General features: G+C 41.7%; 1 protein-coding gene across 1 annotated transcript; it reads left to right on the forward strand.

The window, feature by feature from the left end:
* The first annotated feature begins 5,856 nt into the window (after positions 1-5,856).
* On the forward strand, positions 5,857-14,349 carry LOC121537654 (zinc finger protein 239). The gene is made up of 2 exons (XM_041845233.2): positions 5,857-7,048; positions 12,729-14,349. Exons 1-2 carry the CDS (start codon positions 6,856-6,858, stop codon positions 13,565-13,567), a joined length of 1,032 nt encoding a protein of 343 aa, XP_041701167.1. The 5' UTR covers positions 5,857-6,855; the 3' UTR covers positions 13,568-14,349.
* Positions 14,350-20,925: the final 6,576 nt, after the last annotated feature.

A 20,925-nucleotide genomic window follows, 5' to 3' on the forward strand; every position in this document is an offset into this window, starting at 1 on the left:
AGTAATTAAGATAAACTGGAGGGCAATTTTAATTTCCCACTTCTTTTGAAACTAGATGAAGGCTTTGATTAAATGGTGGTCTGTGTGTTGTTGAACGCTTGCCTTGCACCCATAATAGGGAAAAAGAGCACTTTGTGTCTTTTTTCAGTTTTTTTCTTATGAATGTGTGTGGTAGTTTAAACCTGGGAGAAAAGAGCCAAATAACACACCAAGGTCAAAGTTGTCTCCTTCTGTCTTTTAGACTGGGTTGTGTTCATTAGGCACCAAACCAAACAAAAGGGACCGAAACACGGAGGGACTACCTGGACCATTGTGGGCACTAATGAACACCAGTCTAGAAGTTTAAAAGATTCGGACACATCTCAGGATGTTTTTAAGCGTGAATTCCGTGTTGGTGCATTTTCTGCCTCTTCCCACAATGCGGGTTAAGTCAATTTGTAAGTCGCTCTGGATAGGAGCGTCTGCTAAATGACTTAAATGTAAATGTAATAAATGACTAAATGTTGCTTTTAACCTTATAGATACAGAAAGGGGGCATTGCACATTTTTTTAATTATTGTTTTACTTCTGTGGTAAACCTGTGCAAACATGAAACATAAACAAAGGTATATGAGTTAAATAAATATGCAGTAACATTTTATAAAAAAAATTTTAAAGTAGTCAGGAATTTTTCCTGCCAAATATAAGAAGTGCAGTCTTTTTTCAGCATAACCGGTCATTATGAATTCAAGTTGTAAACCTTTTCAAATTAACTTCAAGCATTAACCAGACAGTCTGTATGTTTCTCAGTTCAGCATGTAACAATTCACTGCGTCCCTCTTCACAAGTTCCGTGCCAAGAAACACCAGCCTATTGACAGTTTCTGGCTTCAAAGTTGCCCTGTGGCATGTGACCACATTGCCCCCAGTGCTAAATGCTCTCTCAGAGGGCGAACTTGTGGCAGGGATGCATAAGTATTTCTTTGTCAGACAACTCAATTGTGGGAAGTTGGATGCGTGAACTTGCCACCACTCCAAAGGATCAGCCTGCTGTCATCATCAGAGTGTAGCTCTTGCTCGATGACCTGTCTCTGGGTTCTGAAGGCAGGTGCACTATTGGTTTTCTTAAAGAAGCTCCCAAGGCTCTTCTTGGACTTCTTTGCTGATTGTGGAGCAGTGGCAGCTTCTTTCTCTCTCTCACTTTGGTCCTCTTCAAAAGAGATGTCTCCCACGGCTGTGTTCCCTACCAGGAGGGCTTCTGTCTCGGAGGCAGCTCTCACCTTCACCACCACCAGCTTCTCAGTGGTCATGTAGGTGGTCTTCAACCTTGGGTCCAGAAAGGTAGCCATGGTGAGCAGCTCATCTGTTTCAGGGTCGGTGTATTTGTCATTCAGGTAATTGAGGATCCTCATCTTAATCTCTCCGGTCAGTTTGGCTTCGCCCTCATTTGATTTCAGAACTTCCATCTTGAACAAATGGAGGACCGGCTTCAGATAGGACACACTCACGTATGTCTCTCCTGACAGGGCATCTGTGAAATCCAGAAGGGGCTTAAGTGCTGCCGTGATAGATTCAAAGACCTCAATGTCTTGCCAGGAGGGTGCAAGGTGAAGTGTTTTTTTGTCTGCTGCCAGGACTTGTGTGATGGCCTTTTCCTGCTCCAGGACTCTTTCCATCATCTGCAGTCGAGATCCCTGCCTTGTCGGGGATTCCGTGATGAGCTTGTGGAGGGGCAGGCTCAGTTTATCCTGTGCACTTGTCAGGGCCTTCTGCTTCTTCCAACTATAGGAAAATGTGCTGACCACTTTCTTGCACACTCCTGTGGCCCGGGAAACCAGAGGTTCGTTTTGGACACCCCTCTCTGCAAAATAAAAAGGTGAAAAATAATTACATATGAATCACAATTATTCAATAGAAATAACATAGCATCTGCTGTAATTACAACAATTTACAACATGGACACTGGATATGATTACAAATGTATTCCATCTATAGACTTACAAACAACTGTTGTGAATAAGAGCGCTATGTTGCTTTAGAAAACAGGATCATTTATTGGGTAGGCTATTATTGAAAGAGAGAGGATAGATTCATATATTGAAACCATAGGCTAATGTATCAATTATAAATAAAAGCAATGTAATCCATGTAATGTTTGGATATTGCACACATTTACAAATATTCTACATTTGCATAGCTGTAGCTATATATCCGGCTTAACGTATAAGAAGGATCAGGCAGTGTAGTCTGCTCTAACTTTAAACAGAGGAGATAAGGAATACAACAGTTATTCTGCATCTTATGTATTTTTTTTAAAAAGTAACGTTATATTTCTACCTAGCTCTGTGTTTTGGACGTTGAAACTTACCAATAGCAATGTGTAGCCTGTGTCCGAAACACCCTAGACTTGTCTATTTGTTCAGCTCCAATGCTATGACCATGTTCGATCCGCTGTCGGTAGTCATACGTACTTGATGCCACTCTTTCAAGCCCCAGGATGAAAGTGCCTCCCTCGGCCCAGCTGCAATTATTTCTCCGGTGTGGTCGTCTGGGAAATAAGAGGTCTGAAGGAATTTGTTTTGCAGCTTCCAGTTGTCGTCAATGTAATGAATCGTGACGCTAATGCATGGCTCTGTGGCCAGCTTGACCATAAGTCGGCAGTGGTAGAGAAGAATGCAGCGTTACGGATTTCGTTGGCAACTCTGTCCGGACATTCTGTGTAGAGTTCTGGCAGACATATTTAGCTGAAGTATTTACGGCTCGGGGTCTCGTATCTTGGGTCTAGAGTTCGAATTGTTGGTGAAACCATAATATGGAGAGGAAGTACAAAACCAACGACGCTAGACAGAGTGGAATTAGGTTTAAGCAAAAGGCAGTTTATTAAACACAGAGATAGCTGGTACTGCTCAAGCTACATGCATGGACCCATTCAATTGCCTCTTATGGAGACAGTTGAGAAGGAATGGAAAAACAGAGGTACAGCATTATTTTATACAATGTAACATAAAGGAAAGGGTCCTTCTTCTAGTCCCTTGATTGGTTCCCGAGGCGTAGGAGGCGGGTCTGCTCTGTCCAGAGTAGAAGCCCCATTGGTGCACGGCAGAGTCCTCTGCCCTTGGCACCCGACCAGTAGAAGGAAGTGGAGTTTGTGTGTGCGTCCACAGAGAAATGTCTGTGTGTGTCAAAGAACTCGTGAGGCATGAGAATGAGTGTGCGTCCACAGTGAGATGTGTGTGTGTGTGTGTGTGTGTGTGTGTGTCTCAAGGGAAACTCGTGGGGAGCAACAGTGATTGTGGCCTGTGGCGTGGGTGTTGTCCTTGGCCACCTGGTGACAAGATATGGTCCTCTGTTCATTGTTCTTGCATAGGAACAGCATTTATTGAAAACAAGCTCCTAACACAAAATGGGTCTTGCACAACATTTTAGTCAGACCAAGCTATAACATTTTATATTTACTACGACAGAATCAACTCTGAAACAGTCTTCCTCCACAGTTTGAATAGGTTCCATGTCTGTCGCTATGTGATACGTAATTGCACTCGTTATCTCATTCCTCTTCTTGTCATAGGGAGTACCACTAACGAATGATGCCTTGAGTGACAGCTGAGTGCGGGTCTGGCTTGATGATGTCTTGGGACTTGCTTCGCTGCTCTGGGGGTTTGTTGCACGCGTTCTGGTAGATTCTTAATATTCGCGCACGTGCAGGGTTTTCAGGTGGTGAAAAAGATTGCTGGTGTTTCCACCTTTAGCTAGCACAATGCGTCGACAACTTACACAGTACTGTTTGTTGGTCGAGGTCGGATATCTTAAAGACCAGTTTCAAACGACAGAGGAGGCCCCCTTTTTCCCGAAACAATTCTTCCTCATCCTGCAAATCAACCTCAATAGCGTTATTTTCCTTGTCTTCAGTCATCCTCAATGCTTGATTTTCTGACACTTTTGCAAACGAAAGGAGTTTACTTCACTAAATGTTTGCCTACTTTGCAGTTGTGCATGTTTCTTTGTTGACTTTGATTGGCAGGCAGATCGCGTGTAACGTCCATGCTTCTAGTTTTTTTCTTTGCTAAAAAAGGCTATGTTTCTAGTAAAATAAACAATTTGAACTAGCCCAATAGTTTTGATGTCTTCACTATTATTCTACAATGTGCAAAATTGTATAAATAAAGAAAAACCCTTGAATGAGTAGGCGTGTCCAAACTTTTGACTGGTACTTTTATTATATATATATATATATATATATATATATATATATATATATATATATATATATATATATACACACTGCTAAAAAAAAATAAAGGGAACACTTAAACAACACATCCTAGATCTGAATGAATGAAATAATCTTATTAAATACTTTTTTTCTTTACATAGTTGAATGTGCTGACAACAAAATCACACAAAAATGATCAATGGAAATCAAATGTATCAACCCATGGAAGTCTGGATTTGGAGTCACCCTCAAAATTAAAGTGGAAAACCACACTACAGGCTGATCCAACTTTGATGTAATGTCCTTAAAACAAGTCAAAATGAGGCTCAGTAGTGTGTGTGGCCTCCACGTGCCTGTATGACCTCCCTACAACGCCTGGGCATGCTCCTGATGAGGTGGCGGATGGTCTCCTGAGGGATCTCCTCCCAGACCTGGACTAAAGCATCCGCCAACTCCTGGACAGTCTGTGGTGCAACGTGGCGTTGGTGGATGGAGCGAGACATGATGTCCCAGATGTGCTCAATTGGATTCAGGTCTGGGGAATGGGCGGGCCAGTCCATAGCATCAATACCTTCCTCTTGCAGGAACTGCTGACACACTCCAGCCGGTAGCATTGTCTTGCATTAGGAGGAACCCAGGGCCAACCGCACCAGCATATGGTCTCACAAGGGGTCTGAGGATCTCATCTCGGTACCTAATGGCAGTCAGGCTACCTCTGGCGAGCACATGGAGGGCTGTGCGGCCCCCCAAAGAAATGCTACCCCACACCATGACTGACCCACCGCCAAACCGGTCATGCTGGAGGATGTTGCAGGCCGCAGAACGTTCTCCACGGCGTCTCCAGAGTCTGTCACGTCTGTCACATGTGTTCAGTGTGAACATGCTTTCATCTGTGAAGAACACAGGGCGCCAGTGGCGAATTTGCCAATCTTGGTTTTCTCTGGCAAATGCCCAACGTCCTGCACGTTGTTGGGCTGTAAGCACAACCCCCACCTGTGGACGTCGGGCCCTAATACCACCCTCACGGAGTCTGTTTCTGACCGTTTGAGCAGACACATGCACATTTGTGGCCTGCTGGAGGTCATTTTGCAGGGCTCTGGCAGTGCTCCTCCTGCTCCTCCTTGCACAAAGGCGGAGGTAGCGGTCCTGCTGCTGGGTTGTTGCCCTCCTACAGCCTCCTCCACGTCTTCTGATGTACTGGCCTGTCTCCTGGTAGCGCCTCCATGCTCTGGACACTACGCTGACAGACACAGCAAACCTTCTTGCCACAGCTCGCATTGATGTGCCATCCTGGATGAGCTGCACTACCTGAGCCACTTGTGTGGGTTGTAGACTCCGTCTCATGCTACCACTAGAGTGAAAGCACCGCCAGCATTCAAAAGTGACCAAAACATCAGCCAGGAAGCATAGGAACTGAGAAGTGGTCTGTGGTTACCACCTGCAGAACCACTTCTTTATTGGGGGTGTCTTGCTAATTGCCTATAATTTCCACCTGTTGTCTATTCCATTTGCACAACATCATGTGAAATGTATTGTCAATCAGTGTTGCTTCCTAAGTGGACAGTTTGATTTCACAGAAGTGTGATTGACTTGGAGTTACATTGTGTTGTTTAAGTGTTCCCTTTATTTTTTTGAGCAGTGTGTGTATATATATATATATATATATATATATATATATATATTACGATTTGACTCGCATAAAAACTGTGGATGGAAACGTGGCTACTGTTTATGAGACATTCACACAGGAGGAATCTTACAAGCGTCTGTCAAATGCTTAAGTGCCAAAAGAGCATTGAATAGTCATCAGAGAATACACACTGAGAACAAAGCAATGCTTAAGCGGACACATGGAGAGAATGCACGGGAACATGATTGTGCCCTGTGTAGGGAAGGGCTTCAGACAGAAGATTGAGGCAAGTTTTGTAACTTCCACTTGTGAATGGAAACACTGTTCTTGGGTGAATAATATACTCTATGACTTTGGCTATTTGTAAGACTACAAATACAGTCACTATTGTTCATAGTTTTTAACTTGATTATGTTGTCCCATGTGAACCCTGCCAGGCAATCACTGCACAATATCTGTCAAATAGTTAATCCAACGATAGTGATAAGATTATCTTGATCTGATGAAACCCACGTTGATGCAAGCTGTAACCGAGCCCATCTCAAACGGTCACATGAACTGGTCCAATTGAATCCATTAGAAACCATTTCGATTCCAGTTCAGCCCACTAGACACCAGTAGCCATTCTCTACCTTAATGAACTGGAATTTCACCTAGGGAATTGATTGTTCATGTACACATGTATGATACATACTTCGGTGTGTAGTTATTGTTTGTTTTGCCCCCTATTGAGTACTGTCTTCCTTGTATGGTAAAAATAATTATGGAATAGTTATAATAAATTTTTTAAGAGTGGGAACCCTGTTTAAAAAACTAAACAAATATCACCTAATTACTTCAAGAGATCCATGTGTTTTATAACTAGTATAAGATGTTGATAATTCAATCATTTTTGCCTTTTATTATTCGTTTTACAGTTTTACATGACATGACTCTTACTTTGAAGGACAAAAAAAAACTTGACCCGGAAGTTCTTACTTACTCTTGTTGGCTTCACGGATGACGGAACACAACACGAGCTTGCTATCTGAAAAATGTCCAAATTGGAGTTGTTGAGAGTAATTTTCAACCAACGATGTACAGGAGCTGCGGATGAGACATTCAGAGCCGTTGCAAAAATGATATCAGAGTACCAGGACAACGTTTATCTATCGAAAGAGGACAACGACCGTGTACAGGGGCTGCTTGACATCATCTTGAAACCGGAGATAAAGTTGTATAGAGCAGGTTTGTTACTTTCTCTGTATTCAACATACATTTTATAAACATTTGCAATGTTGAGGATTTAATTCAGTACAGCAGGAAGCTAGCCTAAGTAACGTGGCTAGAAAACGTGTTATATGCTTAAAGCTAGCAAACGCGGCAGCCATGTTGAGGTGCAGTTACCCATGACCAGGGGGGTTTTCACTAGTTACCACAGCCACAAAGTCAGAAACGGCTATATCGTAAAAATTCATGAAAACAAAAAAAACGCTTTTTGGTCTTTAATTTAAGTTTAGGTTAGCAGTGTGTTTGGTTCAAAATCAGATTTTAAGAAGATACATTGTAGAATAGGCGGGGGTTTATGACTGGCTGTGGTAACTAGTGACGGCGACTATGGCCAGGGGCATCTTCATTACGCCGTTTCTGTTGCAAAACGTTTATTAAACAGAAGCGAACGAAACTGGGAGGGACCGAACTGAATTTGTCCAATAGAAACTCCCGTTCTGCTCTGTTTGCTTCTGTTTGGTTCTTAAACGGTGAACGGTTTCCGTAATGGAAAACGCCCCAGATATACTGTATGAGGAGATGTTTGTCTTCTCCCTAACAATGGGATTTGATGTCCACAGAGCAGAACGGTGGCCTGTCAAGCTCCTGCCTGTTCCTCTCTTTGGATTGGTGGATACATCTCGTTATTTGAATAATTTTTAGAATATTTGATGAGGGGTGTCGAAGTCAACGGCCTGTATTCAATGGAGAGTGAGATGCAATGCAAGCCTTTAATAAATGGAACACTAGTCACTTTAATCATGTTTACATTTCTTACATTACTCAGCTCATATGTAAACTACCAGTCAAAAGTTTGGACACACCTACTCATTCAAGGGTTTTTCTTTATTTTATACTATTTTTTACATTGTAGAATAATAGTGAAGACATAAACGATGAAATAACACATGGAATCATGTAGTAACCAAAAAAGTGTTAAACACATATTTTATATTTGAGATTCTTCAAATAGCCACCGTTTGCCTTGATGACAGCTTTGTACACTCTTGGCATTCTCTCAACCAGCTTCATGAGGTAGTCACCTGGAATTTTTCAATTAACAGGTGTGCCTTCTTAAAAGTTAATTTGTGGAATTTCTTTCCTCCTTAATGCGTTTGAGCCAATCAGTAGTGTTGTGACAAGGTAGGGGGGGGTGTACAGAAGATAGCCCTATTTGGTAAAATACCAAGTCCATATTATGGCAAGAACAGCTCAAATAAGCAAAGAGAAACGACAGTCCATCATTACTTTAAGACATGAAGGACAGTCAATACGGAAAATGTCAAGAACTTTGAACGTTACTTCAAGTGCATTCGCAAAAACCATCAAGCACTATGATGAAACTGGCTCTCATGAGGACCGCCACAGGAATGGAAGACCCAGAGTTACCTCTGCTGCAGAGGATAAGTTCATTAGATTTACCAGCCTCAGAAATTGCAGCCCAAATAAATGCTTCAGAGTTCAAGTCAGACACATCTCAACATCAACTGTTCAGAGGGGACTGTGTGAATCAGGCCTTCATGGTCGAATTGCTGCAAAGAAACCACTACTAAAGGACACCAATAAGAAGAGACCTGCTTGGGCCAAGAAACACGAGCAATGGACATTAGACCGGTGGAAATGTGTCCTTTTGGTCTGGGGTCTTTGTGAGACGCGGTGTGGGTTAACGGATGATCTCCGCATGTGTAGTTCCCACCGTAAATCATGGAGGAGGCGGCGTTATGGTGTGGGGGTGCTTTGCTGGTGACACTGTCTGTGATTTTATTTAGAATTCAAGGCACACTTAACCAGCATGGCTACCACAGCATTCTGCAGCGATACGCCATCCCATCTGGTTTGGCCTTAGTATGACTATCATTTGTTTTTCAACAGGACAATGACCCAACACACCTCCAGGGTGTGTAAGGGCTATTTTACCAAGGAGAGTGATGGAGTGCTGCATCAGATGACCTGGCCTCCACAATCCCCCGACCTCAACCCAATTTGAGATGGTTTGGGATGAGTCGGACGGCAGAGTGAAGGAAAAGCAGCCAACAAGTGCTCAGCATATGTGGGAACTCCTTCAAGTCTTTTGGAAAAGCATTCCAGGTGAAGCTGGTTGAGAGAATGCCAAGAGTGTGCAGAGCTGTCATCAAGGCAAAGGGTGGCTATTTGAAGTATCTCAAATATAAAATGTTTTGATTTGTTTAACAATTTTTTGGTTCCTACATGATTCCATATGTGTTATTTCATAGTTTTGATGGATTCACTATTCTACAATGTAGAAAATAGTAAAATTAAAGAAAAAACCTTGAATGAGTAGGTGTGTCCAAACTTTTGACTGGTACTGTATATACTGTATTCTATACTATTCTACTGTATCTTAGTCTATGCCGCTCTAGACGTTGCTCGTCCATATATTTATATATTCTTAATTCCATTGCTTTACTTAGATTTGTGTGTATTGGGTATATATTGTGAAATTGTTAGATATTACTTGTTAGATATTACTGCACTGTCGGACCTAGAAACACAAGCATTTCGCTACACCCGCAATAACATCTGCTAAACACATGTATGTGACAAATACAATTTGATTTGATGAATATGCATTGAAGTCTCGAATTTCAACAGGGACAACTCGGATATAAAGTGTTTTTTCTCAAAGTTACCAGGATGTCAGTGCATCACATTTATATCAGCGGCACCTTAATTTGGGAGGACGGGCTCCTAGTAATGGAATCAATGGAATGGTATCAAGCACAAACACTTGTTTAATACCATTCCAGCCATTATTATTAGCTGTCCTCCCCTCACCAGCCTCCTGGGGTACACTCGTAATAACCTAAGCGTTACGAAACTTCTATTAGATCAGAAAAGCCTAACTTATCACAAAAGCAATACATTTTTATCTTGACTAAATTCGCACTTGCTTAATAATTAATAACCTGCTTAACGTTGACAGATTTGCAGCGGAGTAAATAAACCCTCTCGCTTCGCCTCTTCCCCTCTGCCATGACTTCACTAGCAGCCCACCTCTGCATCATTTCTAGCCTGAACAGCCGCTAGTGATCACTGTTTCTGTCTTTTCACGTTCCCGCTATCGTTTGAACAGACATTGTACATCGGCTAGCACGCTAATTTCCCTGCTACCAGTGAATACATTAAACATCCTCCATTCAAGCTGCAAAAGGTGCCGGTGTCCTCTTTACTAACTTAACTGGAGAGTGGCAAAAAACATAAACGGGCAAAATATGCCTACTGTCTTACTAAAACACTTTTCCACGACAAAAGCATAGAGCAAAAACCAAGCCATGAGGTCGAAGGAATTGTCCGTAGAGCTCCGAGACAGGATTGTGTCGAGGCACAGATCTGGGGAAGGGTACCAATAACATTAAACGGCATTGAAGGTCCCCAAGAACACAGTGGCCTCCATCATTCTTAAATGGAAGAAGTTTGAAACCACCAAGACTCTTCCTAAAGCTGGCCGCCCGGCCAAACTGAGCAATTGGGGGAGGAGGGCCTTGGTCAGGGAGGTGACCAAGAACCCGATGGTCATTCTGACAGTTCCTCTGTGGAGATGGGGCCACTTCCAGAAGGACTACCATCTCTGTAGCACTCCACCAATCCGGCCTTTATGGTAGAGTGGCCAGATGGAAGCCACTCCTCAGTAAAAGGCACATGACCGCCCACTTGGAGTTTGCCAAAAGGCACCTAAAGGACTCTGTCCATAAGAAACAAGATTCTCTGGTCTGATGAAACCAAGATTGAACTCTTTGGCCTGAATGCCAAGCGTCACGTCTGGAGGAAACCTGGCACCATCCCTACAGTGAAGCATGATGGTGGCAGCATCATGCTGTGAGGATGTTTTTCAGCGGTAGGGACTGGGAGACTAGTCAGGATGGAGAGAAAGATGAATGGAGCAAAGTACAGAGGGATCCTAGATGAAAACCTGCTCCAGAGCGCTCAGGACCTCGGACTGGGGAGAAGGTTCACCTTTCAACAGGACAATGACCCTAAGCACACAGCCAAGACAACACAGGAAATTCTTCGGGACAAGTCTCTGAATGTCCTTGAGTGGCCCAGCCAGAGCCCGGACTTGAACCCGAACTAACATCTCTGGAGACACCTGAAAATAGCTGTGCAGCGACGCTCCCCATCCAACCTGACAGAGCTTGAGAAGATCTGCAGAGAGAAATGGGAGAAACTCTCCAAATACAGGTGTGCCAACCTTGTAGCGTCATACCCAAGAAGACTCAAGGCTGTAATCGCTGCCAAAGGTGCTTCAACAAAGTACTGAGTAAATGGTCTTGAATACTTATGTAAATGCGATATTTACGTTTATTATTTTTAATACATTTGGAAAAAAAATCTAAACCTGTTTTTGCTTTTCCATTATGGGGTATTGTGTTTAGATTGATGAAAAAAAAAATGTTTAATCAATTTTAGAATAAGGCTGTAACATAACACAATGTGGGAAAAGTCAAGGGGTCTGAATACTTTTCGAATGCACTGTATGTGCACTGAGCTTGTCTGATGCTTTAAGCTTACGGTTTGATGCCTCGAGGGCGCCAGAGATCTAGATAACCAGAAGAAGAAAAAACTTAACCTGACCCAACTATTCTCCTCCAGCTGGCTTTCGCAGATTCTGGTCCTCTGTAGCTCAGCTGGTAGAGCACGGCGCTTGTAACGCCAAGGTAGTGGGTTCGATCCCCGGGACCACCCATACACAAAAATGTACGCACGCACGACTGTAAGTCGCTTTGGATAAAAGCGTCTGCTAAATGGCATATTATATTTTATTATTATTATTATATTCTGACATTACTCTCCCGAAGTTGCCGTTAATAGGCTACACGAGGAGTCAGCAACCTTTCTCATGTGGAATGCTAATTTATCTTAGCATTTCTAACGATTTGCGTGCCAGTTATGGTTTTCATATGCAAATATTTGTGAAAGTTTCATTTAATTTATATCAACGTCTTCATATCTCAATCATTGTCATGCGGTTAAAATTCTATCCAAATCTAAATGAAAATGATACAAACCTAAAAAGTAACTTCCATTGCCAACTATGTAAAAAATAGCCTACATAAAGCAAACAAATAAAAAACATTGCTGTCTGCAGGTAGAAAATATCCTGATTTAAAATTAGACCAGTCGACTAATTGGGGTCAGCCCTAATTTGATTTTACATTACTTAAAAGTGATTGTGGTCCTCTGTAGCTCAGCTGGTAGAGCACGGCGCTTGTAACGCCAAGGTAGTGGGTTCGATCCCCGGGACCACCCATACACAAAAAAAATGTATGCACGCATGACTGTAAGTCGCTTTGGATAAAAGCGTCTGCTAAATGGCATATTATTATTATTATTATTATTTGGCGTTGCACAGTTGTCTCACTTCCATAGATGTTTTGCTAGTTGTGGCTTAAGTTAGACAAAGGTTGTAGTGGCTGTTTTAAAGATTCCCCTGGCCCATAGACTACTTTCAAGGTGAAGAACCAACTAGCATTACGTTGTAAAAGGCTGAACTTATCCTTAAACAGAGACCCCATTGTTTTATGTCAGAATTTGTCTATACTGTCAGTTGAGGATAAAGCGCTCCCTGACATAAGACAATGCAGAGACCCCTATCTCATCAGCTTATAAATTCTAACTCATCCTTTCTCTTTCCCTTCAGATTTTGAGCAGTTCATTGTCTCTGAAGTAGAGTTTCCCCCTGAGCAGCAGTACTGTGAGCAGGAGTGGAGCCCCAGTCTGGGAGATGGCTGGAACTCCATACAGATTAAAGAGGAACAGGATGCCTCTTGGCCCCAGCCCAAATGGAGGAGGACACGGACAGAAAAAGGAAAAAGCTTTATCAGCTCCAAAGGTAGAAAATCAATGGATCTGAAATCATCAGTGCAAAGGAGGAGTCACACAGAAGATAAATCATTTTACTGTAGTGATTGTGGTGAACGTTTCACTCAGATGGGAAAACTGAATTCTCATAGGATCATGATACACTCTGGAGAGAAACCGTTACGCTGTGATGAATGTGGCAAATGTTTTGCTCAGTGGGGGTATCTGGACTCTCATATGAGGATTCACACAGGGGTGAATTGTGGCAAAGTATTCACTCAGTCTGACAGCTTTGAACCCTCCTTGACCACTTCAAAGGGTCACACAGGAGAGAAACGTTATCGCTGTGGTGAATGTGGCAAATCTTTTTCTAACGCTGGGTCCCTGAATTATCATAGGAGGTCGCACACAGAGAAGAAACCACATCGCTGCCATGATTGTGGCAAATCTTTTTTTAAATTTAGGGATCTGAATATTCACAGGAGAATTCACACAGGGGAGAAACCTTTTCGCTGCCAGGTCTGTGGAAAATGTTATAATCAGCACACTTCTCTTAGTTATCACATGAGGAATCACACAGAGGTGAAATCTTGTAACTGTCATTATTGTGGCAAATATTTTCGGCATGGCCATAATCTGACAGCGCATATGAGGATTCACACGAGGGAAATCAGATAATTGTCGCTATAGTAGCAGACATCTCAGCACTGACGGTCATGAGAGTCCATATGAGGATAATCAGATGAGCGATAAACTATATTGCTGTCAGGATTGTTGTAAATGTTACACTCCTTCCAATCTGAATCGGCTGGGGAGACGGAGGGGATGAACCACATTAATACCATGACTGGCAAATCTTTCACAACTGCCTTTCATTTGACACTGTGTATGAGACATTCACACAGGGGAGTAATCTTACAAGCATCTGTTGAAAATGCTTTAGTGCCAGAAGTGCATTGAATAGTCATCAGAGAATATGCAGAGGAGGAACCATACAAGTCAAATGATTGCTTCAAAACAAAGGTTAAAGCCTAAAGGCTCACCTGAGAACAGACTTGATTGATCTTTACTATGGTAGCCCTGAGGCCCGATCTCTATTAAAGGCCATAATCAGGACATGTTCTGTATGACCTGTCATTTTCCATTCTGTATTGGCTGTAACTTTCATTAAGTGTGAAACTGTATTTTCCCACTGAGATCAGAACGTGTATGGTTCCAGAAACAATTTTGTGTGTTTCATTGTTCAATTGAAAGTTGTCAGTTCCATATCACCCATTGTCTGAAATTATGCATGTATGTCTCATTCAGAATGACTTTTCTTAACACTCAGAAGAAGAATTTGCCTTTGAGCCATTTGGCATCTTAGCAGTTGTATCTTGAAGAGGTTGCTGACTTTGTGTACAGAGCTATTTCCCAGTAGACCTACTGTTTGCAATATTACATATTTTTCCTGAACTTGATGACCGCCGCCTGACTTGTCTCTTTTCACACCGAAATCTCCTTTGGAGCCTTCAAGGCCATGATACACTGGGAATTTGTTAAGGTAATGTTGCCAGTGTATCATGGGCTTAAGAGTACACATGGAGAGAAACATGACTGTGCCCTGTGTGGGGGAAAGGCATCAGACAGAAGATTGAGGCACATTTTGTAACTTCCATGCCATGGTTCTTAATTTAAAAGTAATCCAAGAAGTAATCTAATTACAATATTTTTACTGGTAATGTAACTGATTAGTTGCATAAAAAAAAAAAATGATTGTAACTGACAAGTAATCAGTTACTCCCCAACCCTGCATAAAGAGAGAAAGCAAGTAAAAAAAGCTATAAAATCACATTAGAATAAGCAAGTATATAAAAGTACATGAAACATAAGGACAGACTAACCATTGAAGTGAACTAGGCAGAGGATAAAAGACCATGGTTAAGCCTGTGTTTAGAGGTGTGTCTTTAGTGTGGTCTTGGATGTGTGTAGGGATTGGGAGTTCCAGAGTTGCGGGGGCTGCACTGCTAAGCACGGTCACCCAGGGAGTGGAGCATGGTGTGAGGGTTGGTGGGGAGAACTGACAGAGGAGCAGACTAGGGCGGCTGAGTTTTGATGTATGTCAAGTGTTTTGGTGGGGAGTCCATAGAGAATGGCGGTGCAGTAGTCCAGGCAGGATAAAACAGGCGTGAATGAGGGTTTCAGCAGTGGGGTCAGTAAGATAGGGTCTCAGTCATGAAATGTTTTTGAGGTGGAAGAAGGCTGACTTGGTGATTACTTCCCAAAAGATCCAATCAATATCATGAATGAGCAGCATTAGGTCAAAATGAATGAGAAATACTCTTGGACAGAAGGAATGCTATATTTTCTGGAAAGTAGACATTTTGAATGTATCAATAACATCAGTCTGATTCTCTCATCACCCTGAGAGACATTCCAAAACAAATAGGAATTCTTGTTTTTAATAACGTGAAAACATCAAGACTCTGAACCAGAGCTGTGAGTTTCCTACAGTTATCTGTATTGTTTAATAATTACATTATTAAAATCAAACTTTATTCACTTAGGGGCCGATTCAGACTTAGGAAATGTACACCTTTCCTATGCATGCTTTTACTACGCACTTCTCAGTAGTTGGTATTCAGACTAACCTTATGTAGGTGCGCGTCGAGATTTGTGGGTGGGGCTCCCTTGCACGCACTGAATACATTTTGTTCAACCCCAGAAAACACCCACTGAGTGGCAGACTGAATTGATCAGGTCATTTTCATTCAATTCTTTTTTCTGTTCATGTATCTAAAGCAATCCCTTTAAATACTGTGTACCTTTAATTTGAATTTGATCGGCACAATACTAATGCGTTCAGAATAATGAAAGATAGGCATATTTGTCTCTGTTTCAGAACCCACGGGTAGATTTAAAACCCCTCTGATATTACACATTTATGTTAAGGTAAGTATTCATGAATCCTAGGTTACTTCAAGGGAAAATGGGGTTGGAGAGCTTTTACGCATGAAAGAAGACAACGGTGTGGACATTATTAGTAGGATATAAATTAACCCCTGATTGCCCGCACTGATCATGGAACTGTGTGACAATAAGGTCCAAGTCTTGCGCTGCGTGTCAAGTTCAAACTGTAATGATTTGGTGTGCGCTCCATTATTATTTGATAAGATGTCCCGATTTACACTACAATTTGTATGAGGCCTTCATTAAATATCCACTATTATAAGCGACCCTCAGTAACAACCACAAGAACGTGACAGCGTTTACAGAGGAAACAAATAAAGGTAGGCTAAACCAAACGATGTCATGGAATTATACGAAATGTAGAGTACCAACTGAAGGGAACTAACACCAAACGTGTTAACTAAGTGTGGAATGTTAATACTGACGGTCGCTACCCATAGTGGTTAATAATATTTTGCATAATAAAAGTTGTAGGAAAAAGGAAATGCCAGAGCGCACAAAAGGTTACATTTGTCGCGACTGTCACTGTGCTCGGCTTTGCCTTGTCATTCCATTTGGCTTGAGTCTCCAAGTTTAGTCCTGCAAGTTATTAGAGCATTCAATTCCGCATAACCGCACAGCATTTCATACTTTGTGGGAAAGTGGCAGAAATAGCCTTCATGTTAATATGCTTTTGAGTTTGCTTCATATTCGTCTCCAGCAATCATAAGGTAAATAAATGCTCTAATCAATATCTGTTATCAATGTATAAAATTACATTGCATGGAAAATGGTGTCATTCCTATGGGGAAAAAATTAAGTATATGTTTTTCCACTTGAAACGGACAGGTTGCTCAACCTTATTCTAGAGATTCTTGCATAAAACGGTGGTGACATTATGAGGGAATAAAGTCAAGGTCAGAATACGGTTCATCTGTAGACACACCTCAGCCACATCTCCATTTCTTTGATATCCACCCCAAACGCGTACCTGGCTGGCACTGGCGTTTCCCCATGCTTCAGTTCAAGGTCAGAATACGCGTAGCGAGAATAGTGCAAAAAAAAAGGATTAAGGTCCATTTACATGCGTAACTCGGGTCTGAATTACCCCAATAGAATGTTTTACAAAAGTAAATATATCACACATCTACAGCATGTATTATCCACAGTTCCTTTGCTTTCCTTTCAGTTGACCAAACCCTGCCTTTGTATTTCCATCTTCTGATGCAGGTTAGCGTTTTTCGTTATGAATCTTATTCTGGAGGCAGCTCTGCAGAGTGGTCACTAGCTGGCATAGCCACAAAGTCATAAAATCAGATTTGACCCTAACCACACTGCTAACCTTAAATTAAGACCAAAAAGCGAAAACATTTTTTCATAAATTTTTTCAATATAGCCAATTTTGACTTTGCAGCTGGCTGAAATCTCTCAGTTCAACCTGCTCTTTTGACAGATCTTTGTCCAAATTTTTTTATTCTCTTTTAGTCATGTACTCTTTCTTTGTGGACTTTATTCATATGTTTCAACAGCTGAGCCTTACGAATGAATATTTTCCCACAGACAGAACAGCCATATTCCTCTCCTGTGTGAGTCAGTTTGTGCATGGTTAGGTTCCCCTTGACACTGAAGCTTTTCTCACAGTCACCACAACTAAAGGGTTTCTCTCCTGTATGAGTCAGTTTATGCTTCTTTAGCGAGTCCTTTAAATTGAAACTTTTCCCACAGTCACCACAGCTAAATGGTTTTACTCCCATGTGAGTCAGTTTATGCATGGTTAGGGGCTGCTTGCGATTGAAGCTCTTCCCACAGTCAACACAGCTAAATGGTTTCTCTCTTGTGTGAGTCCAAACATGTTCGGTTAGGTTACTCTTGAGACTGAAGCTTTTCCCACAGTCACCACAACAACAAAAAATTCTCCCCTGTGTGAGTCTGTATATGTTGGTTTAGGTTCCCCTTGCGATTAAAGCTCTTCCCACAGTCACCACAGCTAAATGGTTTCTCTCCTGTGTGAATCATCATGTGATTGGAAATATCTCCTTTGAGTTTGAAGGTCTTGCCACAAAAGGGACAGGTGCTGGTTTTCCCATCGTGACACAGTCTGACATGGGCCTTCAGTTTACAGATGGAGTTGTAGCATTTTTTGCAGAATTGGCATTCACTGGGTTTCTTCTTGGCGAGAGTCACATGCATCTGCAGGTCAGCTTTTAGAGCAAACGTTTCGCCACAGTCACAGCAGAGGATAGTTTTTATAGCTGTGTTGCTGGGATTGGAACTGTGTTTCTCCAATAATGGGTTGTGATCCAATGGTGGTCTGGGATCTAATGTTGGGCTGCTGTCTAGTTCTATTGACTCGCTGCTTTCAGCTGTGCTAGGGCTGGATGCATTGTTTTGATTATCTGGAGGGTCAGAGGGAATGTTGAGAGCCTTTAGCTGAGTCAATGTGTCAAAAGGTGTGAGATTCACTTGTTTAGGGTCACACTCTCTGTTCTCCACAGTCTGGATTTGAGGAGGAGTCAAGGACTGAAGTGGGTCCTCCTGATCACATTCACTTGTCACATAGGGAGGAGTGAATATGGATTCTTTGGTATCAAAGAGTTCTTGAAGCGGTTCTTCCTCCTGACTGGTCAAGAGTTCCTCCTCTTTAATCTGTGTGGCCTCAGTGTTCTCCTGCCCCAGACCGAAGCTCCACTCCTGCTCACAGTGCTCAGGGAGAACCTCCTCTTCAGAGACAGCGAGAGAGAGCTGCAGGGAGTCTGGAGGGAAGGAGATGAGGAGTAGAGGTTATACTGTCTTTACACATCAGGGTTAGGGTGAATTCGAATTGAAATGGGCAATCTGCAGTTCAAACAATAACAAAGCGGGCACCCCACCATTGTTTTGGTAAATAACTGAGGGATGGGGCTGGAGAAATGTAACCACTCAAATTCAGACAGAGTTATGGGTGCAAGGACTGACCAGCTATGATATCAAAATGATAGTTTTAACAGTGTTTCTAAACCATTGTTTAGAAACACTGTAGTAAAACAAGCTTATATTTGGGGTTCTGATGGGGTACGACAGTTGAAGTAAGCTAACGAGGCTTTATATTAGGGTTAGGGTTAGTTATATTCTTCAAGAGTCAATGGGTATATACACAAAACATTAGGAATACATTTCGTAATATTGAGTTTCACCCCCTTTTGCCCTCAGAACAGCCTCAATTCGTCGGGTCATGGACTCTATAATGTGTTGAAAAGCATTCCACAGGGATGCTGGCCCATGTTGACTCCAATGCTTCCCACAGTTGTGTCAAGTTGGCTGGATGTCCTTTGGCTGGATGTCCACTTGGGAAACTGTTGAGCATGAAAAGCCCAGCAGCGTTGCAGTTTTTGACACAAACCGGTGCACCTGGCACCTGCTACCCTGTTCAAAGGCACTTAAATATTTTGTCTTTCACATTCACCCTCTGAAAGGCACACATACACAATCCATGTCTCAATTGTCTCAAGGCTTAAAATCGTTCTTCAACATGTCTCCTCCCTTCATCTACACTGAATTAAGTGGATTTAACAACTCACATCAATAAGGGATCATAACTTTCACCTGGATTCACCTGGTCAATCTATGTCATGGAAAGGTGTATAATTTAGGTGTTCCTAATGTTTTGTATACTCATTGTATAATTAATTTTAAAAATTAAAAAAAAAAATGTATGTACCAATCGCAGATTGCCCCTTTAAGACAGTAAATTCTAGAAGTAAACTGAAATTCCAATTAAATCATTTAAAAACGAGAATCTATTTTTGATAACCTCAATAAACTGAAGAGAAATCTATTTATTTCAAAAGTTTTGACTTTGTCAAAACATACGATTCATCTGTAAAAGTAATTATGAGACATTATTTGGTTGTTTTAATTAAGCAATAAGGCACAAGAGGCAGTGCTATATAAAGAATACAGTCATCGGTAAATGGTGTTGTTCTGCCCGCAGCGAAGCAGTCATTATATAGCATTATATATATTATGTAGTATTATATAGCACTGACTTGCGTGCCTTATTGCTTTTATAAAACGATTACCGACCTATTGGTCAGGTTGCCAATACTACAGACGTGTGCGTGTCAGTCGCATTTTCGTTTGTTTTAGCTTTTTTTCTATTGGCATTTACTTGGATATATCTATAATAATCAAGTTGATGCGTGATGTCGCCTGGCTCAGGAAAAAAATTATGTCAATTTTTTTGGCACAGGGGAAATCACAATTCAAGAGTGAAACATATTTTCCGAGGTCGGACATAAGGCAAATGCAGCGTTGACGTGCTATCAGAAACCCGGAACCTCAGAGTTAAAACTGACATACGTTTTTTTGCGTAGAGCTTCCCAAGTGGGAACCTCATCTTTCTACAATGAGTTAGTAAGTCAGACATTTCTGAGTTTCCTAGTTCCGACTAGCACGTGAATGTGACATTATAAATTAGTAACCCTGTTACAAACCAAATGGTAGTTTAGACGCAAGGGGAAATAATGTGAGAGAGATAAAGATAAATTCAAGAGATGATTTGGACAGCAACATGATCTCATGATCACATGATGTGGAAGCGCAGTGATTCAGATGGAACTGTTAGCAGGCAAGGGTGTGCCTGTGTCTGCGAATATAGCACGGCTTGGAACGCTGCTCGTCCAATCAGCATCCAGGATCCATACAACCCATTTTATAAGAGTCCACAGGAGGGCGCAGCAGGGTATGCAATTAAATGTTGACGGATCAGTAATTGTTTTGACCGGAAATCTAACCAACTAGCCAACGATCTAGGAAACACTTCAGAGAAGAGGTTCATGTCTCTTTTTTTTAACAAAATTCTAACAGATATATCTAATTATTTAGCTAAATAGTAAGATGGCCACTAACTGGGGACCATATGCCGATGGAAATAGGCTAGCTGGTAATAGTAGTATTTCCAAAGAAATGTAAAACATGCTAATTGCTAACCCGTTAGCAAAAAAATGTAAGACACCATAATCACAAAACATTAGGCGGGTTTTCATTGACCCAGGTTTATTCTGAAAAAAAAATACACAGCTATAGGACACATTTTCTAAAGATCAACAAAAATTGTATAATCTGTTGGA

Source organism: Coregonus clupeaformis, chromosome 24, assembly GCF_020615455.1.
Source record: "Coregonus clupeaformis isolate EN_2021a chromosome 24, ASM2061545v1, whole genome shotgun sequence".
Lineage (NCBI taxonomy): Eukaryota > Metazoa > Chordata > Actinopteri > Salmoniformes > Salmonidae > Coregonus > Coregonus clupeaformis.